The sequence below is a fragment of the Telmatherina bonti genome (genome assembly GCF_933228915.1).
Source record: "Telmatherina bonti genome assembly, chromosome: 4".
NCBI lineage: Eukaryota > Metazoa > Chordata > Actinopteri > Atheriniformes > Telmatherinidae > Telmatherina > Telmatherina bonti.
In genome coordinates, this window is record NC_136622.1 from 42,010,673 (window position 1) to 42,023,412 (window position 12,740).

The following is a 12,740-nucleotide window of genomic DNA, read 5'->3' on the forward strand; positions in this document are numbered from 1 at the left end:
ATTGCTCCCCTTTGCCTCCTGCTCCGAGGCCCACGTCTCCAGTGTCCCCGCCTGCTCCGAGGCCCACGTCTCCAGTGTCCCCGCCCTGGTCCACGTCTCCGGCGCTGCAGGCTCCCACGCCAGCGCCCAGAACCCGTCCGGCGCTGCAGGCTCCCACGCCAGCGCCCAGAACCCGTCCGGCGCTGCAGGCTCCCACGCCAGCGCCCAGAACCCGTCCGGCGCTGCAGGCTCCCACGCCAGCGCCCAGAACCCGTCCGGCGCTGCAGGCTCCCACGCCAGCGCCCAGAACCCGTCCACATCCCTTGCTCCATGTTCCCGAGGGGGTCCCAGGACGGGACGCTCCTCCCTTGCTCCATGTTCCCGAGGGGGTCCCAGGACGGGACGCTCCTCCTCCTCTGTCTCCAGTGTCCGGCGAGGAGGTCGCTCCCCCTCCTCTGTCTCCAGTGTTCGGCGAGGAGGTCGCTCCTCCTCCTCGGTCTCCAGTGTCCGGCGAGGAGGTCGCTCCTCCTCCTCTGTCTCCAGTGTCCGGCGAGGAGGTCGCTCCTTCTCCTCCGCCTCCAGTGTCCAACGTGAGGGATCCTAAGCCAGGCCTGCCCCCGTCGTCTGGGCCTCCCGGCCGTCCTCCAGAGCCGAGCCTGCCCCCAGACTGTTTCCTGAGCTGGGCTGTTTGGATTCTTCCCCCGGCCCTGTGCCCCTGCACTTTGTTTTTTTCCCTTGGTCCCTCCTCCGGGCCCCCTCCTCCCACCCGTGTCTGGACTCTGAACTTTTTGGGCCGTCCGGTGGCCGGCCCTTGAGGGGGGGGTACTGTCATGATTTGGGTTTTTCTGTGCTTTGTTTTTGGGCTTCCTGTTTTATTTTGTAGTTTTTCCTGTCTTGGTTCTTGGTTAGCTTCTTAGATTTCCTGTTCATTGATTTGGTTCACCTGGGTTCATTTAGTTCATTTGTTTCACCTGTTTCTCGTTCGGTTTTTCCTGTGTATTTATACCACTCATGTCCACTCATTGTTTGCTGGATCATTTTGTACCTCAGTTAGTTTGTCTGTTCTTAGTTGCCTGGGTTAAAAATAAATCAGTCTTGAACCACTTCTATTTCCACTTCCACTTCTATTTCCACTTCCATTTCTACTTCTACTTCCCCTTCTACTTCTACTTTTATTTCCACTTCTATTTCCACTTCTACTTCTATTTTCATTTCAACTTTTATTTCCACTTCTACTACTATTTCCACTTCCACTTTTATTTCCACTTCCACTTCAATTCCACTTCCACTTTTACTTCTACTTCTATTTCCACTTCCACTTCTACTTCTTATTAAACTTCTACTTCTATTTCCACTTCTGCTTCTACTTCTATTTCCACTTCCACTTCAATTCTACTTCCAATTCTAATTCTATTTCCACTTCTACTTCTACTTCCCCTTCTACTTCCACTTCCGCTTCTACTTCTACTTCTACTTCTATTTCCACTTCTACCTTTACCTTTATTTCCACTTCTTCTTCTACATCTACTTCTATTTCCACTTCTACTTTTACTTCCACTTCCACTTCTATTTTCACTTCCACTTCTACTTCCACTTCCACTTTTGATTCTACTTCTACTTCCAACTCTACTTCTATTTCCACTTTCACTTCTACTTCTACTTCTACTCCCACTTCCACTTCTATTTCCACTTCTACTTCTATTTCCACTTCTACTTCTACTTCCACTTCCACTTCTACTTCCATTTCCACTTCCACTTCTACTTCCACTTCTACTTCTACTTCTACTTCAACTTCTATTTCCACTTCTACTTCTATTTCCACTTCCACTTCTACTTCTATTTCCACTTCTATTTCCACTTTCACTTCTATGTCCACTTCTACTTCTATTCCCACTTCCACTTCAATTCTACTTCCACTTCCACTTCTATTTCCACTTCCGCTTCTATTTCCACTTCCACTTCTACTTCTATTTTCACTTCAACTTTTATTTCCACTTCCACTTCAATTCTACTTCCAATTCTAATTCTATTTCCACTTCTACTTTTACCTTTATTTCCACTTCTTCTTCTACATCTACTTCTATTTCCACTTCTACTTTTACTTCCACTTCCACTTCTACTTCTATTTCCACTTCCACTTCTACTTCTATTTTCACTTCAACTTCTACTTCCACTTCCACTTTTGATTCTACTTCTACTTCCAACTCTACTTCTATTTCCACTTCTACTTCTATTTCCACTTCTATTTCCACTTTCACTTCTATGTCCACTTCTACTTCTATTCCCACTTCCACTTCCACTTCTATTTCCACTTCTACTTCTACTCCCACTTCCACTTCTATTTCCACTTCTACTTCTATTTCCACTTTCACTTCTATGTCCACTTCTACTTCTATTCCTACTTCCACTTCCACTTCTATTTCCACTTCTACTTCTATTTCCACTTCTACTTCTATTTCCACTTCCACTTCTACTTCCATTTCCACTTCCACTTCCACTTCTACTTCCACTTCTACTTCTATTTCCACTTCTACTTCTACTTCAACCTCTATTTCCACTTCTATTTCCACTTCTACTTTTACCTATATTTCCACTTCTTCTTCTACATCTACTTCTATTTCCACTTCTACTTCTATTTCCACTTCCAATTCTAATTCTATTTCCACTTCTACTTCTACTTCCCCTTCTACTTCCACTTCCGCTTCTACTTCTACTTCTATTTCCACTTCTACTTTTACCTTTATTTCCACTTCTTCTACATCTACTTCTATTTCCACTTCTACTTTTACTTCCACTTCCACTTCTACTCCTACTTCTATTTCCACTTCCACTTCTATTTTCACTTCCACATCTACTTCCACTTCCACTTTTGATTCTACTTCTACTTCTATTTCCACTTTCACTTCTACTTCTACTTCTACTCCCACTTCCACTTCTATTTCCACTTCTACTTCTATTTCCACTTCTACTTCTACTTCCACTTCCATTTCCACTTCTACTTCTACTTCTATTTCCACTTCTACTTCTACTTCCATTTCCACTTCTACTTCCACTTCTACTTCTTCTATTTCCACTTCTACTTCTACTTCAACTTCTATTTCCACTTCTACTTCTATTTCCACTTCCACTTCTACTTCTATTTCCACTTCTATTTCCACTTTCACTTCTATGTCCACTTCTACTTCTATTCCCACTTCCACTTCAATTCTACTTCCACTTCCACTTCTATTTCCACTTCTACTTTTACTTCCACGTCTACTTCTATTTCCACTTCCAATTCTACTTCTATTTCCACTTCCACTTCCACTTCTACTCCTTTTTTCACTTCCACTTTTACTTCCACTTCCACTTCTATTTCCACGTTTGATTCTACTTCTACTTCCACTCCTACTTCTATTTCCACTTTCACTTCTACTTCTATTTCCACCTGTACTACTCTTTCCACTTCCACTTTTACTTCTATTTCCACTTCCACTTCTATTTCCACTTCTACTTCTACTTCCACTTCTACTACTATTTCCACTTCTACTTCTATTTCCACTTTTAATTTCACTTCTTCTTCTATTTCCACTTCTGCTTCTACTTCTATTTCCACGTCTACTTCTACTTCTATTTCCACTTCCACTTCAATTCTACTTCCACTTCTACTGCTATTTCCACTTCCACTTCTACTTCTATTTCCACTTCAACTTCTACTTCTATTTCCACTTCTACTTCTATTTTCAGTTCCACTTCTACTTCCACTTCCACTTTTGATTCTACTTCTACTTCCACCTCTACTTCTATTTCCACTTTCACTTCTACTTCTATTTCCACTTCTACTTTTATTTCCACTTCCGCTTCGACTTCTACTTCTATTTCCATTTCTACTTCTATTTTAAGTTCTACTTCTATTTCCACTTCTACTTTTACTTCCACGTCTACTTCTATTTCCACTTCCAATTCTACTTCTACTTCTATTTCCACTTCCACTTCTACTCCTTTTTTCACTTCCACTTTTACTTCCACTTCCACTTCCACTTCTATTTCCACTTTTGATTCTACTTCTACTTCCACTCCTACTTCTATTTCCACTTTCACTTCTACTTCTATTTCCACTTGTACTACTCTTTCCACTTCCACTTTTATTTCCACTTCCACTTCAATTCCACTTCCACTTCTACTTCTACTTCCATTTCTACTACTATTTCCACTTCTACTTCTATTTCCACTTTTAATTTCACTTCTTCTTCTATTTCCACTTCTGCTTCTACTTCTATTTCCACGTCTACTTCTACTTCTATTTCCACTTCCACTTCAATTCTACTTCCACTTCTACTGCTATTTCCACTTCTACTTTTACCTTTATTTCCACTTCTACTTCCACCTCTACTTCTATTTCCACTTCCACTTCTACTTCTACACCTATGGAACTGAAGTTGAGGAGAAATACGGCAGAAAAACAACACAACCAGTTTCAGCGAGGAAGATCAGTGCGCATGCGCACAGCGCGGTGTCCGGTGTCACGCTGTCAGCAGCTGTTGAGCTCGTGAACGACAGGACGAGACGGCACGTGAAACATATCCAGAACAATCTCCAGGTCCGGGTCAGGAGTCGGTACTGACCCAGTAAAGAGACGGACAGGCGGGACCGGACCCAGCCTAACGGACCGGTACCAGCCTAACAGACCGGACCCTGCCTAACAGACCGGTACCAGCCTAACGGACCGGTACCAGCCTAACAGACCGGACCCTGCCTAACAGACCGGTACCAGCCTAACGGACCGGTACTTGCCTAACGGACCGGACCCCGCCTAACGGACCGGACCCAGCGGGGGCGCCTAGTGGACCCTTTGAGCCGGACTGTCCCGGGTTTTAGGGCAAGGCGAAGAAGGGGGCCGTTGGTCCGGACGGGACAGACGCCGTGTGCCGGTTCGGTTCGTTTGGAAGACTCTGAGCCGACATGTTGATAGGTAAATAACCTGGCTCGCCTCACGTGCACGCGCACTACTCATGAGCTTTAAATAGCGGTACCAGGGGCTGACAGAGACCTCTAGGCAGGTTCTGTTCCGTCCAGTCCAGTTGAACTCCAGTTGGTCCGGTAGTAGAGTTTTCGCTTTTAACTTAAACTTCCGGTTCATTTAAAGTTTTATTTAGATTTTATTCACAAAACCAGCTGTTCTCTGCGCGCTCGCGCGGGGTGGGGGGGGGGGGGGGGGGGGGGGGGGGTTATTCGCTAAAGATGAGGATAAAGATCACGAGGGTGATGAAGACGATGAAGATGATGAGGAAGAGGAGAATCTTACAGGGACATGAAGGTGAAGGCAGGAACCAATCAGAAGAGCGTGTTCTGGATCTGTAAGGTTTCCTGGGAAACGCTGGTTTTGTCTCTGATGTACCTGTCCAGGTGTTCCCTGCCTCTGACAGGCTCCACCCCCCTGCTAGATGCAGGTAGAATGGTTTTTCTCTGAACGTTGAACTGAACATGTCTGCAGAACCGGAACCGGTACAGACTACGTGACTCTGCAGGTCAACATAGCACAACCTGTGTCATGCAGTAACCATGGTAACGCAGCAAGACAACCGGACTTGTCTGCTGGTGATTATTTACATCCTGTCTGAAAAGACACATTTCTGTGTAGACGATAAAAAGTGTCAGATTCTAACTAGAAAATACATAGGCATGATGCATTGGTCCAGAGGGAGGACTTCTCTATTATACAGCTGTTATGTTTCCATTATACCTGTATGACATCTCTATTTTACATCTATTACATCTGTTTTACAGCTCTATTATACCCCCATTACATCTCTATTTTACATCTATTACATCTGTTTTACAGCTCTATTATACCCCCATTACATCTCTATTTTACATCTATTACATCTGTTTTACAGCTCTATTATACCCCCATTACATCTCTATTTTACATCTATTACATCTGTTTTACAGCTCTATTATACCCCCATTACATCTCTATTTTACATCTATTACATCTGTTTTACAGCTCTATTATACCCCCATTACATCTCTATTTTACATCTATTACATCTGTTTTACAGCTCTATTATACCCCCATTACATCTCTATTTTACATCTATTACATCTGTTTTACAGCTCTATTATACCCCCATTACATCTCTATTTTACATCTATTACATCTGTTTTACAGCTCTATTATACCCCCATTACATCTCTATTTTACATCTATTACATCTGTTTTACAGCTCTATTATACCCCCATTACATCTCTATTTTACATCTATTACATCTGTTTTACAGCTCTATTATACCCCCATTACATCTCTATTTTACATCTATTACATCTGTTTTACAGCTCTATTATACCCCCATTACATCTCTATTTTACATCTATTACATCTGTTTTACAGCTCTATTATACCCTCATTACATCTCTATTTTACATCTATTACATCTGTTTTACAGCTCTATTATACCCTCATTACATCTCTATTTTACATCTATTACATCTGTTTTACAGCTCTATTATACCCCCATTACATCTCTATTTTACATCTATTACATCTGTTTTACAGCTCTATTATACCCCCATTACATCTCTATTTTACATCTATTACATCTGTTTTACAGCTCTATTATACCCCCATTACATCTCTATTTTACATCTATTACATCTGTTTTACAGCTCTATTATACCCTCATTACATCTCTATTTTACATCTATTACATCTGTTTTACAGCTCTATTATACCCTCATTACATCTCTATTTTACATCTATTACATCTGTTTTACAGCTCTATTATACCCCCATTACATCTCTATTTTACATCTATTACATCTGTTTTACAGCTCTATTATACCCCCATTACATCTCTATTTTACATCTATTACATCTGTTTTACAGCTCTATTATACCCCCATTACATCTCTATTTTACATCTATTACATCTGTTTTACAGCTCTATTATACCCCCATTACATCTCTATTTTACATCTATTACATCTGTTTTACAGCTCTATTATACCCCCATTACATCTCTATTTTACATCTATTACATCTGTTTTACAGCTCTATTATACCCCCATTACATCTCTATTTTACATCTATTACATCTGTTTTACAGCTCTATTATACCCTCATTACATCTCTATTTTACATCTATTACATCTGTTTTACAGCTCTATTATACCCTCATTACATCTCTATTTTACATCTATTACATCTGTTTTACAGCTCTATTATACCCCCATTACATCTCTATTTTACATCTATTACATCTGTTTTACAGCTCTATTATACCCCCATTACATCTCTATTTTACATCTATTACATCTGTTTTACAGCTCTATTATACCCCCATTACATCTCTATTTTACATCTATTACATCTGTTTTACAGCTCTATTATACCCTCATTACATCTCTATTTTACATCTATTACATCTGTTTTACAGCTCTATTATACCCCCATTACATCTCTATTTTACATCTATTACATCTGTTTTACAGCTCTATTATACCCTCATTACATCTCTATTTTACATCTATTACATCTGTTTTACAGCTCTATTATACCCTCATTACATCTCTATTTTACATCTATTACATCTGTTTTACAGCTCTATTATACCCCCATTACATCTCTATTTTACATCTATTACATCTGTTTTACAGCTCTATTATACCCTCATTACATCTCTATTTTACATCTATTACATCTGTTTTACAGCTCTATTATACCCCCATTACATCTCTATTTTACATCTATTACATCTGTTTTACAGCTCTATTATACCCCCATTACATCTCTATTTTACATCTATTACATCTGTTTTACAGCTCTATTATACCCCCATTACATCTCTATTTTACATCTATTACATCTGTTTTACAGCTCTATTATACCCTCATTACATCTCTATTTTACATCTATTACATCTGTTTTACAGCTCTATTATACCCTCATTACATCTCTATTTTACATCTATTACATCTGTTTTACAGCTCTATTATACCCCCATTACATCTCTATTTTACATCTATTACATCTGTTTTACAGCTCTATTATACCCCCATTACATCTCTATTTTACATCTATTACATCTGTTTTACAGCTCTATTATACCCCCATTACATCTCTATTTTACATCTATTACATCTGTTTTACAGCTCTATTATACCCTCATTACATCTCTATTTTACATCTATTACATCTGTTTTACAGCTCTATTATACCCCCATTACATCTCTATTTTACACCTATTACATCTGTTTTACAGCTCTATTATACCCTCATTACATCTCTATTTTACATCTATTACATCTGTTTTACAGCTCTATTATACCCTCATTACATCTCTATTTTACATCTATTACATCTGTTTTACAGCTCTATTATACCCCCATTACATCTCTATTTTACATCTATTACATCTGTTTTACAGCTCTATTATACCCCCATTACATCTCTATTTTACATCTATTACATCTGTTTTACAGCTCTATTATACCCCCATTACATCTCTATTTTACATCTATTACATCTGTTTTACAGCTCTATTATACCCCCATTACATCTCTATTTTACATCTATTACATCTGTTTTACAGCTCTATTATACCCCCATTACATCTCTATTTTACATCTATTACATCTGTTTTACAGCTCTATTATACCCCCATTACATCTCTATTTTACATCTATTACATCTGTTTTACAGCTCTATTATACCCCCATTACATCTCTATTTTACATCTATTACATCTGTTTTACAGCTCTATTATACCCCCATTACATCTCTATTTTACATCTATTACATCTGTTTTACAGCTCTATTATACCTCAATTATACCCATCAAAAAAGATTATGTTCAGTCAACTGGTATTTAAATTGTCCCTTGGACTTAATGGTTGTTTGTGCCTCTATGTGGTACTGCAATGGACAGGTGACTGTTGGGACAGACTTCAGCTTTTCTGAGACCCAAATTGGACTAAGAGGTGTAGAAAAATAAATGAATGAAATGCAGAGGAGATAAAATATCAGGCCAAATAGAATTAGTTTCATAACTGTGATCTCTGAAGGTTGCAACTTGTGAGATATAAACTAGTTTATGAGAAACACCACGCTGCACTTCCTAAGCATCCCGTGGATCAGAACCATATTCCATCACAATCATTAGACCTGAACCTATCAGATTGCTGTTGTGTTGTTTTTGTCTGCAGCAGTCGGAACCAGTCCAGTAAGCTCAACCTCCACAAGCAAGAAACATCGACGGAGAGGCAAGAAACACCGCAAAGTCCGAACTGACAACAGCCGGTGAGAAACCACCCATAGCCAGGTTGTTTTTGTCCCCTGAGGTGCAGCAGTTTAATACCGGTTTCTGAACATTTCAGAGCTGACAGGGTTGTCATGATGATGCAGGATATTTCTGTTGAAGTAACTTTCCTATCTTTCGCCAGAACATACCTGGCAGAGAGGTCAGAGAACAGAACAAATCAGAATTTAGAAAGTGTCATTCAGACTCAGATCAGATGACTCAGGTGGTCTGTAGATGGGTTCTCTTTCTTTTAACATCAACGTTCAGCCCATTCTGTCCTTCCATTTCTGATAGAGCTGTTATCCGTTAACATTAGCTAACATCTGTAACTTCAGCTAACATCTGTACCTTCAGTCAACGGCTGTAACCTTCACTAACAGCTCTAACATCAGCTAACAGCTCTAATATCATCTAACAGCTATAACATCAGCTAACAGCTCTAACATCAGCTAACAGCTCTAATATCATCTAACAGCTATAACATCAGCTAACAGCTCTAACATCATCTAACAGCTCTAACATCAGCTAACAGCTCTAATATCATCTAACAGCTATAACATCAGCTAACAGCTCTAACATCAGCTAACAGCTCTAATATCATCTAACAGCTATAACATCAGCTAACAGCTCTAACATCAGCTAACAGCTCTAATATCATCTAACAGCTCTAACATCAGCTAACAGCTCTAATATCATCTGACAGCTCTAACATCAGCTAACAGCTCTAATATCATCTAACAGCTCTAACATCATCTAACAGCTCTAACATCAGCTAACAGCTCTAATATCATCTAACAGCTCTAACATCAGCTAACAGCTCTAATATCATCTAACAGCTATAACATCAGCTAACAGCTCTAACATCAGCTAACAGCTCTAATATCATCTAACAGCTCTAACATCAGCTAACAGCTCTAATATCATCTAACAGCTCTAACATCAGCTAACAGCTCTAATATCATCTAACAGCTCTAACATCAGCTAACAGCTCTAACATCAGCTAACAGCTCTAATATCATCTAACAGCTCTAATATCATCTAACAGCTATAACATCAGCTAACAGCTCTAACATCAGCTAACAGCTATAACATCAGCTAACAGCTCTAACATCAGCTAACAGCTCTAATATCATCTAACAGCTCTAACATCAGCTAACAGCTCTAATATCATCTAACAGCTCTAACATCAGCTAACAGCTCTAATATCATCTAACAGCTCTAACATCAGCTAACAGCTCTAACATCAGCTAACAGCTATAACATCAGCTAACAGCTATAACATCAGCTAACAGCTCTAACATCAGCTAACAGCTCTAACATCAGCTAACAGCTCTAATATCATCTAACAGCTATAACATCAGCTAACAGCTCTAACATCAGCTAACAGCTATAACATCAGCTAAGAGCTATAACATCAGCTAACAGCTATAACATCAGCTAACAGCTCTAACGTCAGCTAACAGCTATAACATCAGCTAACAGCTCTAACATCAGCTAACAGCTCTAATATCATCTAACAGCTATAACATCAGCTAACAGCTCTAACATCAGCTAACAGCTCAAATATCAGCTAACAGCTATAACATCAGCTAACAGCTATAACATCAGCTAACAGCTATAACGTCAGCTAACAGCTCTAACATCAGCTAACAGCTCTAATATCATCTAACAGCTAAAACATCAGCTAACAGCTCTAATATCATCTAACAGCTCTAACATCAGCTAACAGCTCTAACATCAGCTAACAGCTCTAATATCATCTAACAGCTCTAATATCATCTAACAGCTATAACATCAGCTAACAGCTCTAACATCAGCTAACAGCTATAACATCAGCTAACAGCTCTAACATCAGCTAACAGCTCTAATATCATCTAACAGCTCTAACATCAGCTAACAGCTCTAATATCATCTAACAGCTCTAACATCAGCTAACAGCTCTAATATCATCTAACAGCTCTAACATCAGCTAACAGCTCTAACATCAGCTAACAGCTATAACATCAGCTAACAGCTATAACATCAGCTAACAGCTCTAACATCAGCTAACAGCTCTAACATCAGCTAACAGCTCTAATATCATCTAACAGCTATAACATCAGCTAACAGCTCTAACATCAGCTAACAGCTATAACATCAGCTAAGAGCTATAACATCAGCTAACAGCTATAACATCAGCTAACAGCTATAACATCAGCTAACAGCTCTAACGTCAGCTAACAGCTATAACATCAGCTAACAGCTCTAACATCAGCTAACAGCTCTAATATCATCTAACAGCTATAACATCAGCTAACAGCTCTAACATCAGCTAACAGCTCAAATATCATCTAACAGCTCTAACATCAGCTAACAGCTATAACATCAGCTAACAGCTCTAATATCATCTAACAGCTATAACATCAGCTAACAGCTCTAACATCAGCTAACAGCTATAACATCAGCTAAGAGCTATAACATCAGCTAACAGCTATAACATCAGCTAACAGCTCTAACGTCAGCTAACAGCTATAACATCAGCTAACAGCTCTAACATCAGCTAACAGCTCTAATATCATCTAACAGCTATAACATCAGCTAACAGCTCTAACGTCAGCTAACAGCTCAAATATCAGCTAACAGCTATAACATCAGCTAACAGCTATAACATCAGCTAACAGCTATAACGTCAGCTAACAGCTATAACATCAGCTAACAGCTATAACGTCAGCTAACAGCTATAACGTCAGCTAACAGCTATAACATCAGCTAACAGCTATAACATCAGCTAACAGCTATAACGTCAGCTAACAGCTATAACATCAGCTAACAGCTATTACATCAGCTAACAGCTATAACGTCAGCTAACAGCTATAACATCAGCTAAGAGCTATAACATCAGCTAACAGCTATAACATCAGCTAACAGCTCTAACGTCAGCTAACAGCTATAACATCAGCTAACAGCTCTAACATCAGCTAACAGCTCTAATATCATCTAACAGCTATAACATCAGCTAACAGCTCTAACATCAGCTAACAGCTCAAATATCATCTAACAGCTATAACATCAGCTAACAGCTATAACATCAGCTAACAGCTCTAACATCAGCTAACAGCTTTAATATAATCTAACAGCTATAACATCAGCTAACAGCTCTAACGTCAGCTAACAGCTCAAATATCAGCTAACAGCTATAACATCAGCTAACAGCTATAACATCAGCTAACAGCTATAACGCCAGCTAACAGCTATAACGTCAGCTAACAGCTATAACATCAGCTAACAGCTATAACGTCAGCTAACAGCTATAACATCAGCTAACAGCTATAACATCAGCTAACAGCTCTAACGTCAGCTAACAGCTCAAATATCAGCTAACAGCTATAACATCAGCTAACAGCTATAACATCAGCTAACAGCTATAACGTCAGCTAACAGCTATAACATCAGCTAACAGCTATAACATCAGCTAACAGCTATAACGTCAGCTAACAGCTATA

At 39.4% G+C, this 12,740-nt stretch overlaps 1 protein-coding gene across 1 annotated transcript in view; it reads left to right on the top strand.

Moving 5' to 3' along the window:
• The first annotated feature begins 5,210 nt into the window (after positions 1 to 5,210).
• srpk3 (SRSF protein kinase 3) overlaps positions 5,211 to 12,740 on the top strand; it is a 96,924-nt gene continuing 89,394 nt past the window's right edge. The window contains exons 1-2 of the mRNA XM_079239035.1: positions 5,211 to 5,275; positions 9,164 to 9,257. Of these exons, the coding sequence (XP_079095161.1) occupies positions 5,224 to 5,275; positions 9,164 to 9,257 (146 nt within the window). The 5' untranslated portion in view covers positions 5,211 to 5,223. The remainder of the gene's footprint in view (positions 5,276 to 9,163; positions 9,258 to 12,740) is intronic.